The sequence below is a fragment of the Xiphophorus hellerii genome, chromosome 11, assembly GCF_003331165.1.
Source record: "Xiphophorus hellerii strain 12219 chromosome 11, Xiphophorus_hellerii-4.1, whole genome shotgun sequence".
Lineage (NCBI taxonomy): Eukaryota > Metazoa > Chordata > Actinopteri > Cyprinodontiformes > Poeciliidae > Xiphophorus > Xiphophorus hellerii.
The window spans coordinates 27,342,600-27,362,404 of NC_045682.1; the positions used below are offsets into that span (position 1 = coordinate 27,342,600).

Sequence of the window (19,805 nt, forward strand, 5' to 3'; positions counted from 1 at the left end):
TCCTGCTGACGCATGCCTGTCTCTCTCTCTGTTACTTCATGGCCTCAGTCTTTAAATCCACCTTGTCATTTTGCAAAGGAAAAATAGAAGAATCTCTCTTCACACGTGTCATGCCTAAATTTAGTGTGGCTTTGTGGACAGACTCGTATTCTGTCTATTCTCAGACATTTACTCATCTGAACCAGCTGGAGAGGAAAACCTCTCCTCACTTTAATCCTCCCTCCTTGTCCTCCACAACCTCCTTGTCTGTGACCTTAACATGTTCTACCGCTGTTTCCCCCTCCAAACCCAAATCCCATCCGACTGAATTCTTTCTATCTTCATTTTTTTTTTATATTTCAAATTTCTTTTGTGGTGCCTTCACCTCATTGCAGTCCTCGTCATTCCGCCAGAGCTTGTTGAAGAAAATTTTTTGTCTGAAGAGCATGAGAGACAGATTATGGTGGTTGGGATGCATGTTTCCACCGCTGGTCAACGTCTCCGGAAAGAGTCGTGTGTGGTGAGTTAATGTGATGAAAAATGAGTCACCATTTCCGCACTGCGTGTGACACCGTCTTGTTCATGTCATCTAAGTAGTTATGGTGAAACATGTACAATCATCTGTTCTCATTAAAATTCTACTTGGTGGTTTGGAGGTTTAAACAAAAGTTTGCACCAAATGGCACAAACCCACTTTCCTGCACATGCATTATTTTTCAGTGTTGCAAACAGTGGGGTTTGGCTTCTGCAGAGCTGGATTAAAGGAAATTTTGTTTTTGGTCTTCAAAACTTTAAAAACTTCCATTTACAAGAAAGCACTAAAGAGTCGCTTTCTAAACCAAAGTCCATAATATTTAGAAACCGTTTAACACAGAAATATAGCAACACAAATGAAATTCTAGTCGCTTCTTTTTTTATTGAGAGCAGATGATCCCAGTCAGGGTAATTATAGTTTTAAAATATGTCATTCATCTTTGTTTTGACTATTTACAGGGATATAAACTTGCTGGTAAAGTATTACAAATTACAAGTAGGCATTAGGTCAACTGGTTCACTTAGTGAATGTTACTGCGTCTCCGTCTAACCGTGCTTTGGACGTCCATACCCTTTAAACATTTTTACATTGTAACCATACACCTCAATGTATTTTATTTGAATTTTAACTTCCTTGCTCCTACTAAAGAAAAGTATCCCCACCTCATGTTGCCGTCACTGTAGTTGGAATGTGTTTATGGTGATGTAAAGTGCTAATTTTCCACCTAACATAGCCACAAAACAGATGTCTTTATTCTGAGATTAAATTACACATATGAGGAACTCAGTGTACTAATTAGTGGTACACAGTAGAGTAAATAGGGATGAACACAAGATTTTTTTTTGTAAACAAAAAATGAAAACCCTGGATCCTGTTTAGTCCTTTTCAGGCATGCGTCAGCAGGAAAGTATGATGAAAAATGGAAAGATATCGTTCATTGTTGAGGCCGGAATAATTCTGTTCTGCGTTGGTCTATTTTATATTTTACTGAAATAAATTTAAAGGTTATGGTTGTGACTTAATGGGTTAAGAAGGTAAGACAATTTTTGGAAGGTTGTATAATCAGAAAGGTTTTCTGTTGCCGTAATACTTGAGTTACATAAACATGAGTTTAAACAAAAAATCCAGGATCAGAAGGTTTTAAATGAGGAGAACATATTAAGTATTACTACATATTAAAAATAAATCTTATCATCTCCAGATTGAAACTAAAACAAGAGAAGCTTCTAAGGATTTGGAAAGAATCATAGAAATTAGAGATGGAGTTAAAGTTCCCCTTGGTGGAGGATTTTCCCTTTATGTCTCACCCTGATTTTGTGACCTGTGAGTCACAGCTGAGGAATTGAGCATGAAAACTGCATGGGAGCAAAAGAGCACCGGACTCCTGCTGGGGCAAAACAAAAAGAAACCTCCAAAGGAACCAGCTTACTCACAGGTCTGCTCCCTGCCAGCGGCCCTGCCTCTGCTGCCCTTCGTCTCATCTGTCCTCTCACGTTTCTCTCTTTTATGTGGTTATGATTTCAGCATTTAAAGCATTGGGGGAGTCATTGGATAATTTGATCTCGTCATCAACCGCAACCAGATTTTTGTCAAGGAATGTCTGAAACTGTGCTTCTAAATGTAGCTGATGTATTTCAGAGAACACTGAAATTCTTTCAGCTGAGAAAGTAGCAGCTTCTGTTGTATCCTATAGAGTGCAGAAGGACTTTTCTCCTAAATGCTTTTGATCAGAGACAAATACAACTATGAATCTAGTTGAAGCTTGGAATGATCATTGATCAACAATATTCTTATTTGAGCACAGTTGGCTGTCAGCTGTTTTTTCTGTATTTTTTTATTGTCTGTGATTGTGGTATGGTGGGTTTGGTTTTTTACAATTTCTGAAACTTATGAAGTTCATGTAGATTTTTCCCCTTTACTCTGACACCTAAATTTTATTTAGGTGCAACAAGTAAGCCATTTTGTAAATACTCCAACTAGAGGATGTGTAATTTAAATGCAACTGGAATTGTGTTAGTTGTACAAATTGTTGACAAATGAATATCACATTTTCCATTTGTACAGTTCATTGTGTGTAACTGAATACACATTTATTTATTGACCTGGTACTACATGTATTTTGCTGTCATTTAGAAAAAAGACTGAGTCTATATTTGAGCGGATGAAGTAAACTAACTTATCGAGTTCAGCTGTCTTCCAGCTGGACTTTTTATTTTTTTTATTTCAAAAGATAAACAACATGTGTCTTTAGAGTAATTCTGGGTTTGGTGGAGCCAACAATGTGAGGTTCAAACTGGTCATCCTGTGATCCTTTCCACTTTAGCCTGTTTTTGTTTTTCTTTAAAAATGCCGGTCCAGCCAGCAGGCTTGAATTTGAACTTTTACATCTCAATAGACTGCTTGTGTGGTAACCACTGCAACCAAACAAACTGGGGAAAGAATTATGACTTTCTGCTTCTGAATCATGGAGGTCTCAGTGTAAGGGCGGGAGCATTCTTCCTACGCAGTTCTGGAGCTGCTGCTCATCCAGCAGACACTCGGCGCCTCATAAGAGCATCCTTGATAGCAACACCTCCGTGGCTCATATCTGGAGCATTGCCTCAGCCTGAGCAATGCTGTGCCAGCTTGCAACCCAGTGATCTCATCTAGTTCAACAAAGCCTCAGCCCTCTGTGGGGGTCAGCAACTGCATGCAGACACACATTTGTGTTTTTGGGGGGTAAATATTCTGTTCTTTAGCACATTGGCCTGGTGTTACCCTTAAGAAAGCTTCATATGTTCCCTTCTTCACATTCAACACTATGGTTCATCTGGATTCATGTTGCTTAAAGAACCCCTCTTCAATCTTCTCTGTGACATTTATACACAACTTGACAGTGAAACAGAACTGAAGAGAGCTCTGAATGAATTACATTGTTTTATCTGGAAAAGGTGACACATTTTTGGTTTCACTGAAGCATTTTTCTGTATGTTTTCTTAAGGAAGAGGTGAATTATGTGAACACCTGCTTATGTATACGCAGTAGGCCCATTGAGAAGTACAATAAATAATCCATCTTACCCTAGCAATCATTCAGTATGTTGTGTACTTTTTCATAAGTGTTTTCAGCTGCAGTTAATTATTATGCATACAAACAAAAGAACAATCTAACAATCTTAGATAGCATTAACAGAGTTATCACTACTTCTGTACAATAGTAGTAAGAACTGGCTGTGATCCAAACTATAACTCTCATTGAAGTGTTGGGTGTTACATTACTATGTTGCTCTGTGTCTGGCGGGATGATGAGAAGAAATTATACTCCTTTCAGGCGGTAAAACCTGCCAAATGTACAAATCAACTGCTCTGAGAGTTCCTTCCACTAATACAACCAGTACTTTTTCATATTTTGTAATGCAACAACCACAAAATTTTATGTATTAATTTAGTTTTATTGACGTTTTTATGAAAAACTACTACTATTAAAGCATGATCACAACAAACATGTTGTCGCCACCGTCTTTCACTTTTTGGATATCTGCAGTCCTACATGTGTGTTTCCCCACATGTAGCAAAAATTGTGTTTTTTCATTTGCCCTGAGCAGCTTCCATTCTGTGGGTTGTGGTTAACTGCAGTGGTCACGCTGCCAGATTGGGAAGTTCATGACTACTGGCTGTCCTGTTGACTTGTGCAGCTCCTCCAGAGCGGCCATCTTGCTTCTGATTAATGCTCTCCTTCTGGCTGTAGACCAGGGGTGTCAAACTCCAGTCCTCGAGGGCCACTGTCCTGCAACTTTTAGATGTGCCTCTGCTGCACCACACCTGAATAGAATAATTAGGTCGTTAGCAAGGCTGGGAGAACTGATCTACACAAGGAGGAGGTAATTAAGACATTTCATTTCAGTGTTTTGTAGCTGTGGCACATCTAAAAACTGCAGGACTGCGGCCCTCGAGGACTGGAGTTTGACACCTGTGCTGTAGACGGACATATCTGTACATGTCTGTCATTGTGCAATACTTTTTCCAAGAGTAAGTAGAGGTGCAAAGATTGATTCTACTTAGCAAATGAATTTTATGACTGCAATGTATTTCAGTGGATTTTATTTATGGGTTTAAGAGTACAGGGGGTTGATTACACAAACTTGATGTACTTCTTAAATATTTCTAAAAAAAAAACAAACATTGTTTTTTCACTTCTAACAATTACACTGTGTTGATAAGTGGGGTTTTTTCCTGGCTCAGTCATGTCAGAAAAACGGATAGGAACAGTGTCTACTTTCACTTTTTCTGTGTTAGTTTTTAGTAATTCACTCTTGGAAAAAATTACACTTAATACAGAAGGAATACTGTCAGCAAAAAAAAAGAAAAAAATCCATTCATCTCAGCAGAAATTTTCAGATGCTTCAGCACTACAGTGTGCATTGGCAGAGGATGAATTTAACACCGTGTCTCCTGGGGATTGTGTTTCAGATCGGGATCTGGAGAGAGAGTGTGGTCACCAACTGTCAGTGAAGATGGAAAGATAAGTCCGTACACCGAGCCTGATGCACAGGTAACCACCGTCTTCTCTGGATTGTGTTTTGTCAGAATGATATTTGCATAAACTTGGAAGCAGTCACAACTCATCTCAGTTTCACTATGATCAGGCCTTAGTAGGAAACTTCTCATAACGTGACACCATGTCAAATGGAATTCATTAGAAAAGACATTTAAATAGTGGAGGTACATATATGGCACCATAAAAGTGACTGATTTTTACTGCACAACACCAAATCTTTAATCTAGTGAAGATTAATTTGAGTTATGCTCTAAACTCAGCTGTCAGTGATAGTGTCTTTTATAGCCCTTTGCATCTCCCACAGGAGAAGGTAAGTCATGTCCGCAGCCATAACTGTGACCTTTACAACTTAGTGGCTGAGTGGTTCCAGTTTGTTTTGACAGCAAACAGAATCTATGGAAACAGGCGCAAAACTCGATTTACAAGCTGCATGTACATGGCCATTAACTCAGTAATAAATGGGAGAATGTGTCCCACTGTTTGCTGGAACTGTGTTGAAATAGTGTGTCGATTGTTCTCCAAATGATCAGCTGCCAAAAGGAGATTCACAGCATGATGAACTCCACCAGATGAGCTTTTTCCAATTTTTTTTCCCCAAGTTTTGGCACGGCCGCTTGTTTCTGAGCACATAGAGAATGAGACGTGTGTTGGGTGTAAGCATGTGTGCACATATGTTGTGCGTGAAGAGTTTGTAGGATGGAAACAGACAATGAGAGTATTGTGTACGTGAGAGATGTTCAGTTGTCAAGGACTTTGTTGTGGTAGAATTAAGCCTGACCTGCATTTGTAGCAAAATATACAGAAGGTTAGCATTATTGCTCTTTGTTAAAAAATGTTCACTTTCACTTTTAGTATCATTTTTAAAGGTTATTTCTTATCTACATCATCTGATTTCTCAACAGTGACTGTCAGCTTTCCTGGGGAGTTTTCCTACACCATGCTATGATATTTTAATATTTTTTACTAAACCAGAAAATAAAAACAAACGACTTGCTTACAAGTTATGCCTAGTTTAGTTGATTTTTTAAGGTTTTATTTGCTCTCATGGCCTTTCCTTTATAGTTGTCAGACAGGAAAGCAGGTTGAGAGAGAGGGAAGACATGAGGCAAAGGTCATCGGGCCTCCATATATGCTGTGGGTCACGCTGCGTTCTACCCCGGCGCCACCACAGCCCCTCTGTGCATAGTCTCTTTTGACTAGCGATTGTTTTCAAAAGTAAAACTTTTCAGAAGGTTATGACAAAGACAGCACGATGAAGGGATTGATATTTAGGCTGTCTAGCATCGTACATTAGCAATTAGCACAGTTAGCATTCCTAACTGTAAACAGCAGGTTTGCTGCATTCGCTGCAGAGATTCCCAAAATCTCCAAATCAAGTATGTTCCTTGTCAGAAAAGGACGGCAGCTCACTGATATTAAAAAGAACTCACTTTTAACCCACTTCTGTCAAAAACAGCTTTCACACCAAAGATTATTGTTTTTAGATCAAACTATTAGGTGTTGTGTGACCGTAAATCATGCTAGTCAACCATTTCCAGCCAGCAGTGATTTTCTCAGCAATAAGTAATACAGCTGTGAAACAACTCACAATAGTGACTTCAGTCATTCATATTTTTAAAAGAAACATTTACAAAGCATGCATTAATTCTTTCACATCATTTTGCAGATGTTACCAGACAGAGCTCAGCATTATTAATGCAGGATGAATAAATATTGTAAACGAGATGATACAGTTTATTTTACTCACTCAATTTCTGCAAAACTCTTTTCATCTTGAACATTGTTATCAGGTGTGAGTATCAACTGCAGTGAGACTCCAGCTGACCCAAGATACTATTTCTATGGAAAGTGTGAAGCTATGAGCAGCAAATATTACACAGCATATAATCCTTTAAGATATTTGATTTTAATCCTCCTTGATGTCTCAATGAAATTGCATTTAATCTATTCTGTAGTCCTGTTCATTTTTTTTTCTTTTTTTCAAAGATAATGAAAATTGTTCAAATCTTTTTCTGTAAAACCAACGGCCCTTCAGCTTTCCTGACTCAGTCAGTTCAATCTGTGGTCCTGGTTTAACATGAAAAGGCTAAAGCAAATCCCAGACCAAAGTGAGGCAGACCATCAGCATCAGTTTATACAAACAGACGAGCGTGACTGGTGGAAACATGAGAGCAGCAAATCCTCCCTGCTCTCCCAGTTTCCTTTTTCTCTATCTCTGTATCATCTCATCCAGTCCTTCCGCTCTCAGCAAACTCTAAAAATGCTCTCTGGCGTCTCCTTCTATAAAGTGAACCTGAACAGCTTGAAACCAGCAACTCAGGGCCACTTCAGTGTCACACTCAGGTGGACAGAGGAAACATCCGCTCTCCGAGGTCACTTAAAAGACCACGGCTCTCTCTTTCTTTGTTTCCGGCTGTTTTTTGAAACAGCTTGAACGCATCACAATGCTGATTGTTCCTGAGTCTCAGTGGAAATGATACACACATCGCGACCTTGCTCACACAGGCTGACTCAAACTTTGTGCCATGTGATATTTTTGGCTCTGATTTTTATATGCGGTGATGAGCTGCTGTAGAAACAGTCAACGGAGATTAACTGGGCATCACATTTGAGTTAAAAATTTTATTTTCAGTAACTTAAAGAAAGGTCTGCTATTCAAAACTTGTATTTATAATTCACTTGTAAAAATCTGGTTTTATGCTAAGGGTAACAGTATTTTGTTCGCTAACAGCATTTGAAGGTGGCGCGTTTATTCTTGCAGTCCCAGATTAACAGATGGAATATTTCTTAAATAGTTGGAAATTCCAGTCTGACTTATGGGAATTCACTACTGAGCAGGAAGTGACACATGGAAGGTGTGAGATGTTTCCTTTCACCTTGAGACCCCTGGAGATTCTCTTAAAAGTTCTAGAGGAAATGCTGTAGTTTTTGGCTACCAACCAAGCAACCATATGACTGTTTATATAAAAAAAGTAGAACCATATGATGCAGGGTTTTTTTCTTAGGAAGTGTGCTCATATTTTGGAAAGAGTGACCACAGACTACCGAATGGCAAATGTAACTTCTTAAAATAGAAATGATTGTGATAAAGACGAGTGGTAAGGGTTAGGTCATGACAAGGTGTTATAGCTAGGCCATCATAAATTGCTTTTGTTTTAAGTGTATTATTCTGTGTATTTGTTTTGTCATCAATGTTCTTTTATTGCAGTAAGTTCTTATTTCCCGCTTCTTTTTAAACGGCCAATCGTTTGCCTTTACTTTACCGCATCAATCCAAATTACATGTTTGCCATCCAGTGGGCATTTTGAGAAGCACTTACATAGCATCACTGAAAAGTAGGCAGTACAAGTTAATACAAAATGTATTCAGAGGAACCCTTAGCCCAATGAGGGGATAAACAGTTCCTCCAATGAGATCTGGGTTTCCTCCTTCTGGGATGTCACTAGAAAACCTCCCAAATCGTTCACCCATGGAGCTTCCTGATCAAACCCCCTAACATCCTCACCTGGCTCTCCATGGTACAGTCCAGCAGAGAATCCACTCTAAGCTCCCAGCAGATGACAAAACTCTGGATTTTTGTCATCATGATTCCTAATCTCATGCTTTAAAGACTTCCTAAGAATATTTCAGAAAACGTTTTCTTCATCTTTATGGACATTGAGAAATGCACCACAGTTCCTCCCAACCAGTTGCTCGGCATTGCTAATCATCAGACTGACGCAAAGTACCAACTTATTGACCAGCTAAAATAAATTTCTAATACAGCAGCCATTCTGAATGCAAGGTCAGGTCAAAATCTGAATCCATTAAGAGTGAGAGTCTGTTTAATGAATTAAAAAGGACTTTTACAAAATATGCATCAGATCTTCTTCTAAATGACTTTAACTGCATGGTTATCAGCTTTTCTCTTGAAACATTTTCACACACCAGTATGGTTAGTACTCTATCAGTTACTCATGTTTTAAAGCGTCTTCACTGAAGTTATAAAGTGGCAGCTTCAAGTAAGTGGGAAATTCCTGATGTCAATGTTTAAGTCAAACAGCAGTTCTTCTGGCTCACAGTTCCTCAGTGTCATTCATGGCAGCTAACCTATCATTATACTGTTAGCTATTGTGGTCAAGAACTATGGTCCTGTGGAAAGAATGGGGCCTCACAATGATGAAGCCGAGAGGTCTGGATCACACGTCACTGGAAGCTTCCAGTCTCAGCTCAGGCGTTGGCAGCAGAAAGCAAATTCTCCAAGCTAACATTAATAGGAGCTGACAGATAAGCTCCTTGCATGACTTGCAGGCCATAATTCCCCTGCTGCCTGGAACTGAATTATGCTTTTAAAACAAAAGTGTGCACATAAAACACATTTGTTTTGTCAAAGGAACAATGCCGTTGTTTTGAAGTTTTTGCAGTTAAAACTGTTGTTCCTTTCAGGATGGGATGTCCAGTTATTTAATGGTCTGTTGACCTTAGCAAGCCTGACTGTTTGGTGTACTGAATGCTTCAATAATTCACAAAATATTCTTCTTTGACATCCCATCTGCAAATCATCTTGCTTTTATATGTGAGTGTTTGTGTTCAGTAACTAACCACTAATCCCCTGAGATGTCCACATCGGTTTCAGGTGTGTAGCTCTCGGCATGTTGTGAAGTACTGTAGATGGAGTCGTTAAAACCTTTTTTGTTCATGAGGCTCCACCTGTCTGGAATCATTTAGATGCATTTGATTTACACATCTTTCATTTTCATATGTGTGCAGATTAAAAGGATTCCATTTTGAACTCATTTTGACCTTCTTTCTAATAGCAAACCCACCTGAGAGTATTTAACTCTGATTTAGCTGCGATACAGCTTCGATTTTAAACTTCTTTAGTGAAAAATGGGAACTTTGCATGGGGATTAAGAGTGGATTACTGGCCTTTCAGTGACCACAAAAGTACTTGGTCCAGGAAAAAACACTGGAATAAGCTTTAAAACTATTATACTACTTTTTTTCATAAACAAAAAAATATTTATTAAGGTTCCACCACACACATCTGTACAGGCTGTGCTTGACTTTTGCCAGACATTTTGCTGTCCATTGTTGGTAGATATCTCTGCTTTGGTCTCTTCTGTCCTCAAGGAATGATTTTATTGACAATGTGCAGAGAATCGGTAAACAGAAATTAAGAATGACTTTCTTATAAGGTACAATCAGTAAAGTAATCACTACAAACAAACACACTTTTATGTCCAAAGATTGGAGTCTTGAAGTTGGAGTTGCCTTCAGCCAACCAACCCTGACTATATTGCCATACAAGCTAAAAAACTTTTTATAGCAAGCATTCAAATCAAACTAAACACATATTCAGTCTTTCTTAATTGTAATGCTAAAGCCTGTAGATTCTAAGATGGAGCTTTGTCACTTTCTTTCCTGTCCTCTCATTGAAAAATTGACACATGAAAAATATTTCTTACTGTACAGTACTGTTAGCTATTGAGCCTTCTTCTATTAATTTGCAGCAACAATTGTTTTTCTACAGTCATTGTTTTTTTTTATTATCTGTTTTGCTGCAGAACAACAAACTTCCAGAACTCCTATTAGTTAGTCTAGTTTCCTGGTCAGCAGCGCCTGGCTGCTACTTTCTCTTTTAACTATGTGTTCAGTAAAACTGTTACTAAAGCATAAATACATATGGGTGGTTAGGTTATTTACAAAATTTATTAGAATTAACTTTTTCTTTATTGCATAATGTTTGTAAAACATTTTACATTTTCAGACCAACTTTTCTGCAGCTCTTGATGCTCATTGTTGTCGTCAGGCCTTTTCTGTCGCTCTTTCAAACGGGGGTCAGGCCCAGGGAACCGTGAACCATTTGGTTAGTAGTGCAGGCTGCTATCTGAAAAGCTTAACTTTGAATGAATTAAACTGTGCAGGAGGCAGCAAAGACAGGAAGTGGGTGAATGTTTCAGCATTGTCATGAACTTGTATGTGTGTCTGGTGAAGCAGTTGGGCTTAAGTCTTAGTCTCCAGTTATAAACAAACATGTGCTTTCATTTAAGCTCCTCCACCTTTTAACCCCCAACGTCTGTCCTCTGGTCCCGAATCACCGCTTCTCCTGGAGCCGCTCTGCCACAGTCTGACCCGCTTGTAGCTGCACATTGAGAGACTCGCATTAATCAGATGGACTTTCTGTCAGTGTACTGAGTGGACATGTTTGTGGCTTAAAATTACCTCAGTAACACATTTTGAAGTGTGTTAGTACAGTCAAAAGTAAACACTCTTTTCTCTCTTTGCCCTCACTCTTCATGGTCCTTTCTGTGTGTACACACTTCCTTAGACTGCAAGTCTTCCTGAAACATTAGCCATGCTTGGTTACGAGTGAAAAGCACACTGGTTTGAATCACGTGGATTCCTCAATTTATGGAAATTGGACAATGCTGGGCCTCATAAATAGAGTAGTTCAGTCTGTTTTTGTTTGAAAAAGCAGATTGCACCAAATTTTACTGAATTGTAAGAGCAATAACGGGCCATTTTATTTTTAAATAAAAGCCCACATCAACATCTCTAAACTTTCAAAATGAAAATATGCATCTTATTGAGGAAGATTTGGCACAGGTAACTTAAAGACGGCAAGCCACTGCACCGTTCCTGCAGCTCAAAGGCACCAACGGGTTCTGAATGTTACCATACCGGCATTTTTATAAGGCATGCACCAGATGTGATGCCTTATAAATCTACCATCCATCTAAAGAAAATATCTGTGAAACGGGCGTGGACAGGGAGAGAGCGCTGCAAGAATGAAAAGACAAAAGGAAAGGCTGAAAGGTTTGGCTTGGCTGGGTTCAGTCAAAACACATGAAGTCATCCCATTTCAGTCAGGTCTGTTCGGTTGAAAATATCCCAGCTTTTTCTGTATTTCTGCAGGAAATGCAGAATACAGGTGTATATCGTAGCTGGAAGACCAGAGCACATCCTTTACCTTTATTCATTTCATTCTAAGGATAATAGCATCTAATCTTTATCAAATTTACAACCATGGGCTGGGCAAGCAAACTTTGCGTAGCTCTTCTTGGTCACTTCCCTTTAGGTCTGTAAAACAAAAATCGATTCTTCGACTTTTATCTTTCTTTTGAACACGTCATTATATATGTTAACAAAGGATTACCTGTCGTCCTCCACTCATGTTTGCGTAGATCAGTATCATAAATCAAATGTCTATTAAGTTTCAACTGGAACGTGTAACAAAATCCACTCTCATGGATTTTCCTTCCCACTTTTCTAAGAGCGCAGGCATGACTAAGCTCGCCCGATTGTATCAGTTATTCTTCTGATTGTTATCTGGAGATTTAACCTTGTCTAAGAATGAGAAACGAATAATGAAGACTAAAAAAGACATGTAAGGACAGCTATTTGTTTTTGAAGAAATTCTGCCTCAGTTATGGATATACTCTCAGGAAATTGAAAGATTAAAGAGGATTAAAAAAAAGTGCACGAGGATAGCAGTTAGAAACAGAAATCTTAAAAGTTGAATATTGTCAAAATGTTTTGTTAGAGGGGAAAAGGAGATAACTGGAGGGAAAAAGGTTTGGCACAAACTAGTAATAGTAACATCAAAATTCCTGCCAATCCAAAATTTTTGGTGGATCTTTTCATTTTAAAACAAAAGTTGATTTCAGAATTTAATTTATTTAAAGAATCTTCACACTCCTAAATTGTTAGGCCAAACCAAAGAACTTACAAAAACACCGAGGCCTTAATGTGGTCGTCATGCAGTCAGCAGCGTAAGAACAAGAAGCTAAAGACAACAAGCAGGATCTAGTCTGGCCTGTTTGGTTCTATTTTGGTCGTCATTACTCAGAATTTATTGTTTCTTTTCTTCTAAACTGCCTCTCAAAAATAATTCACATTTCACTTTTGTGTTAAGAACTTAGCCTTTTTCCACTGTTAGATTAAAACCACAAAATTAAATGTATTTTAGCAGAATTATATGTAATGCCACAATGAAAGAAAAGCCTGTGCTTAACAAATGTAGGACTTTTTTATAACAAATTAACATTAAAAAAATGTGAATTCTCAGTCCTTCATTTTGATACAACAAATACTTTTCAGTGTAGGCTTTAGGTTCTGTTTGACCATTACTAATGGTCCATTAGTGAACAAATAGCAACATGAAGACCTAGAAACACACCAGACCGGTCAAACTGTGGAGTTTAAACATCTCACATCACTTTTCAACCTACTGTCCTAAAACAGAAGGTGAGTTTTTCACCTAATCTGACTGCTGCAGAGATCCACAACTCAGGCGGCATGCACAATACAACAATCCAGGTGATGATGGGATAAGTATTAGTTATGAACTCCTCTCTGGCTTTTGTGGAAAAATAGCAAGAAGAAAATGATTGTTGAGATAAGCCATGAGGGCTTGTTGCAGCTTGTAACAACCAAACAGGAGACATTAAAAAGAAAGCGCTTTGGTTAAATGAGACCAAAATAAACCATTTCACTCTACACCCAAAACATTAAGTCTGAGGTAGACATAATCCTGCATCATTCTGCACCACCAGTCACTCTGGGTAACATGGTGGTGCCAGAATCATACTGCTGGAACACGGAAGCTGATCAGAGTTGACACGAAGTTAGAAGTTGGGTACAGTGACATCATGGAATAACCTGTTAGTGTCTGCAAGACACTTAATACAGACAGGAAGCTACGTTTTCTTGTAGGACAATGATCGGTCAGACCTACACTGGAATTCCAGTGTGGAATGGCCCAGTCAAAGTTCACACCTAAATCCATGTTTTAATCGTTGGAAGGACTTGAAGTGCTCCCTTCAGATGTTCTCCATCTATCCTGACTCAGCTTGAGCTTTATTGCAAAGCAGAACAGGCAAAAATGTCTCCAGATGTATGAAGCTGTTAGAGGCAAAACCCAAAGGACCTACAGATGGAACTGCAGCCAAACTGGTTTCACCTGCATACAAATTCACAACACAATTTTCAAATACTATAAAAGATTTAAAAAGTACTATCTTGTGTTGGTCTGTCACATAAAATAATAAAATTCATGATGTTTATGGTTACAACATGAACAATGGAGAAAACTTTACTGTAGTTGCTGTAGCTCTGAATGAATTCTTCACTAATATTTTAATCAAAGCCTTTTTTGTTCAAATCTGCCTGTATTGTTGAATTTTTAAGGAGTGTTTGTGGTTTATATTTTCTTTAATAGCATGGGACTTATGGAGGACCAAAACTGACATAATAAAAAAATAAAAGCAATATTGTATTGCTTAATGTAATACATATTCTATTTTTTATTATGCCAGTTTTGGTCCTACATAGATCGAGCTTTATTGCAAGCTATGGATAATAAAAAATAAAAGCATAAATATATATTTATTATGTCAGATTTGGTCCTCCATAGGGACTGGACAATGGTGGGAAATTTCAAAGCTAAGACTTGCTGCTGTAGAGGGAAATCCTACCACACTTTGAAAAGCTTTGATTGCACGATTACCATAGACCTGTGTGTGGGTGTGTGTGTGTGGTCCAGGGGAAAGCTAAGAACAGGAGGACATCCAGCAGATCCATCTGTTGAAATAACAGGCTCTGGCTGCAGAGGCTCTGAACCTCCAACACCTGTGGCTGAGGCACTTTAAACCAGCCCAGAACACACACATGCTCACACACACACCCATTCCACTGGCTCAGAATTACAGAAATCTGTTTTTCATGCTGATGCACGGTCAGACTTGTAAACAAGTGTCTCCATCTCAGCTAAAATGTTTAAAAATTCTGAAGCTGTGATAATGTGCAGCCTTGTTTAGTCAGTAAAGCTGCTGGCTATCTTGGAAATTCAAAGGCCTGAAGCGGTATCAGAAGTGGTGACATAAGCGCGAGCGATGCAGTAAAACCTTATCTGGAAAATTCTGTCTGTGGACATCCGAGCCCGGCTGCAAAGCGAGCATTATCTCTTAAGTGCACTGATAGCTGCAGTAAACACCAAGCAGCTCGATGATGTCATCATTGCGTTTGTGCAAATGCATGAGGAGGGTGTTGACCTCTGCACAAACTCCAGGGATACAGCAGAGTTATGTAGGTGTCGAGGCAAGGCAACCTAAATGCAAATGTAGCAAAATATAGACAAGATATCATAAAAACTAATATTTGACTCCTATTGGAAAGCAGGAGCAAACAGTTATTAAAAAAGTGGAATCTTTTAACTTTTCTGTCTAAACGTTTTCAAGTTTCTTTTCCATGAAATTCTCCAAGCATCATCTCCACTGTTATGTTTGATTTTAATTCATTTTACATTTAAATATTAAAGTCATCCCTTCTGACCTGCCTTTCTTCCTCTTCTTTTTCTCTTTTGCAGAATTTCCGTCCCATCACCAGCAGTTCTGGCAACTACGGTCGTAAACCTTCATGCACCTCTGACCCGCAGTCCCCTCTCACTCCTCAGCCCACTCACCTGAATAATGGACACACCAGACCCAACAACGGCCACAGCTATGGATATGGGAACGGAACTGGGCATGCTCAGTACAACAACCCAGCTGGGCTTTATGCTCATAATGGCAGCAACGAGGACAGATCCCTGCCAGGCAAGATGGGGGGTCTCAGCCTGAGCGCCACACACAGGTGAGACAATAAACGTGATTTTTAAACGACATAAGTACCGACAATGAACCATAATTTGCAGGATCAATAGCTCTAGTGGATTAGCTGTGTGAGGTTGTTTTTGTGTTCTAATTTGCACCTTATTTTTGCTGTTTTAATTAGTCTTGTTCTGCCTTTCTGAGCTTTTCTGTAGAGTTGCCATCAAAATAAGCCCTCATTTTAATGTGTTTGTTCCATACAAAACCCAGATTAAGGAAAGAACAAAGAGATCCAGGTTGTTTTCCTGCTGTAACCTGTATGAGTGGAGAACAGTGAACCATGTCCGTGCAAGCTGTTAAGGCTTGTTGGCTTTCAGAATATCTCTCCGTGAGATTTCCCAGATCAGCCTCACTGCACACCATGGCTGTGAGAAACCACACAAGGAAATAGGAGCCCGTCTCCAGCGACTGGCTCTGAAATCCATCAAGTTAAAACTGCTCAAAGTAGGATTTCATTCAAAAACAGAGCTGCAGTATGTCATACATGGCAGATGTCGGTATGTGCAGATCCTAACAGACACATTTTGGATATCCTTCGACACACCTGCGCGGCTCGCCCCCGATAGCCTGGAAAAGCCATTTGCTGTTCTGTGTTCCCTCCAGCGAGTTATAAACCTGTGTCTCCTGTTCCCTGGTGAACATCCTCTGAAAAACTCCCAGAGTTCCCTGCGACTGGACTGTTAATCCCATCCAGGGCTCCACCCCAAACCCAACGGAAAACCTAATATTTAAAACTATTTTCATGGCATCCATTGACTTCTGTCACTCTGCTTCTCCAACTTAGTTTATTACTGCCATTTTTCTCCATCACTCAGCTTCACTTCAAACAGAGCTGAGCTTTTTTCTGTCGTGTGACTTACTGGAGCTCCTGAAAAGGAGTCTGGAGACAAACGTGCCGTTACGTGTGTCTGGTCTGCACACATCCGTCAGCAGCTCAGCTCGTCATCTTCCTAAAGCTTGAAGCTTTCAATCTGAATGAATGAGCAAGCACAGGCGTGGCATGGAGCGGCTGATAATCCCAGACTAATCCCAGCATAAGGTATCACATCTAGAATAAAGGAAACACCTCTGGTTCTGGTGCATCCATTCTGATTTTACAAAAACGTTTTTCCACTCTTGCATTGGTGATTTGTTTTCCTTTTATATTCTTTGGTTTTTCTTAGGCCATTGTTGTATATTTAACCTAAATCCAGTGTTAAAAATATTTTTTCATATCCGGACATAAATAGCAGCGTGGCTGGTGACCAAATGTCGTTGACGTTTCCAACCCTGTGACTAAAGTTGATTATAAAGAATCAATGTGACCCAAACAAGGATCAAAACTTCAATTAATAGATACGGTTATAATATACAACCTTATGAAAAAGAGATAAATCAATTTAGTTATTGATGATTGTCAATCACCTAATTTTATCAAAACATTTTGCTTTGTAGAAAAACAGCTCAATAAGTTTTAAGTTTCCAGGAAATTATTTAAATATCAAAAAATATTATTCCTGGCTGATACAATTATAGACTTATTTATTTCAATATTGCCTCCAAATGCAAATTGAATGTAAAAGACAGTAAACATTAAACAAAACTGTGCTGCTGTTTCTTTGTATTGGAAGTACAGTAGTAAGCATTTGCTTCTACCTTTTATCTGATTTTAACAAAACTCAAAATAAATTTTTTACAAATAGCATTCTGTTTCTTGATACATTTACAGACTCGATGCAGTTTTAGTGCATTCAAGTCAATAAAGATTCAAGTTTTTCAGCATCTAATAACCTGGCTGATTGATTGGTGCATCACTAACCAGGCTCTTTAAAATAACATCTACACACATTTGATGTAACTGCAGGTTGTGCAGTGAGTCACAGCATGTGACTGAGGTTGACCAATGGATAATGCAGTATGTTAATGTGGGATCTACACTTTAAGTAAATTGTTTCTTTATTAGCTGTGTTTTGTTCATATAAAAATAATCCTGCATAATCAGCATTTGTGCAGGTAAACCGGAATCTGTAGAGATTTATTCTTTTCTCCTTCATCTGTTGCTAAACACATGTTCTTCACTCCTAACCGTCATCTGTTGGCTGCTTTGCAAAAACTTTTACTGAGTCATGCTTCTTATGTGGTTTTCAGTCCAGAGCCTCCTCCGCAGTCCCCAGTGAGCCGTAATGGTTTCGACCCCCAGTCAGATGTCTACAAGATGCTTCAGGACTATGAAGAGCCAGTCTCTGCGCCCAAACAGTCTGGCTCCTTCAAATACCTCCAGGAGATCCTGGACGCCGAGGACGGAGGTACGGCTCATGTGTTTGTGTCTGATATTAAAGCAACAAATGGAATCGGTCCAAACCTTTGCAGAAATATCAGCATACTCCAAATATTTAGAAAGTCTTCTGACTGTTGAATAATGGAATTGTAGGTTGAGGAATACAGTTATGCTCCATTGAAGTGTTTTACTCTCTATGCAAAAGTGTCAGGAAATGGTTCAGAATGACAAACAGAATGTTAGAAAGTTGTACATTTTAATTTGTGGCTTTGTCAAGCTTAAAAAAATCAGCACAACATTACCACCAGTTGTTACAATACAGTTATGTTTACTTCAAAGCAGGCATGAAATAAGCATTCGGTTCTGCTCTCATACATCAATGCATTTCTTCTAAACAGTCACATAAACACAAGGCGTTTGGGAATAAATAGTTCCTGCTTTGCAGATGTGGCTTGTGATTCTCGCTCTGACTGTTTAAGCTCCTCTATCTAGTGGCATAGTTTTCCTTTTATAGAAAAACACTGACAACCGAGTTAAAAGACAGATAGGAAGGGGGAGAGACATGAGAATAACTGAAAGAAAAGCAAAGGCAAAAGGAAAGAGAAAGCCTAAGTGTTTTAAAATAGATCTTGAAAAGAAGAAAATCCGGGGGAGGGAAGTTTTGGTAAAGCAATTTAGAGCAAAAACAACTTCACAGAAGACAATAAAAGTGAGAAATACGGCTTTCCTGTCTGACTACTTGGCATTCCTTCATTTGAAGAGGAGTCATGTGATGCTGACAGCAGAAGAAAGTTAATCCCTGGAACTAAAACCTTCTCTTCATGCTCCATGTTTACCACTGAAGCTGGACAAAAGTTTAAGGGGTGGGAGAGGTAATTATAAGTTAGTGAGTATTTATGCACCAATAAAAAGAAGATATTCATCATTAATGTTTCTCTTAGAATCTAACATAAAAAGAATCTTCATAAAAGTGATTGCAGTGAGTTGAGTTTACAACTTTTAACTGCATCAGTAAAATATCATCTTTTATATTTTCTAGTAGGAAATATTACAAAAACCTTTTGATTTTGTTTTCAAGATGAGAATCTAAATCATACCTCGAACTCGAGACTATTTTTGATTTTGAGTAGGATTTTTGATTTTGTTGTAAGTTAAATAGTTTTAACCCAAAATTGCATTTATTGAAGTTGCAGCTTGCAACACAAAAGTCTTTTGCTAATTAAAAATACATAAAGAAGAAAAGTATTTGTAAATGTAAGTAAAATGAACAAACAAAACAATGTAAAAGAGCAGAAAACGTTTATGGTACAGATTTCATACTCGAGATGAACATCAACACGTTGCTTGTCTTTCCCATTTTGCAGAGTGGGGAAGTGAACTGCTCCGTCTCACATTGTTACTGTTTAGCAGGGAAACAGGACATTATGGATTATAGTTACTGGTTCCTCCACATTCTGACCAACGGCCACTTTGTTGAACCAAAACACAAGCAGGAAGCAGGTAATATAATAGATGTTTACTGATAATGAAAGATAATGAAGTACTCTTCAAGACATGAGGTGATGGTAGCAGAGGAGTGGTTACTGAACAGGAAGGACTATTTAACGGAAGAGAAAATACTGCAAGGAGAAACATGGAAAACAAAGATCAGTGGAACTATAGCTGAATACAAGAAAGAAATACTTTAGAAAATGAGACCAAACTAAACAAAATTAAAGTATAAATTACAAACTTCACTTACATTTATTTGAGATACTTTTGAAGAGTACATTTGTTCACATTTTTCTAAATATTTTTTATTCTAATGCAAAAACATTTTTTGTTCAGTCTTTTTCACACAGGTTTAGTATGAAGCAATCTTTGTTTT

At 38.5% G+C, this 19,805-nt stretch overlaps 1 protein-coding gene across 2 annotated transcripts in view; it reads left to right on the forward strand.

Moving 5' to 3' along the window:
* pdlim4 (PDZ and LIM domain 4) overlaps window positions 1-19,805 on the forward strand; it is a 47,615-nt gene that overhangs the window by 17,962 nt on the left and 9,848 nt on the right. Inside the window, exons 3-5 of one of the 2 annotated variants that reach the window (XM_032576436.1) lie at window positions 4,951-5,044; window positions 15,399-15,664; window positions 17,809-17,966. In XM_032576436.1, coding sequence (XP_032432327.1) covers window positions 4,951-5,044; window positions 15,399-15,664; window positions 17,809-17,966 — 518 coding nt within the window. The remainder of the gene's footprint in view (window positions 1-4,950; window positions 5,045-15,398; window positions 15,665-17,808; window positions 17,967-19,805) is intronic. The other variant, XM_032576437.1, reaches the window with a different exon arrangement.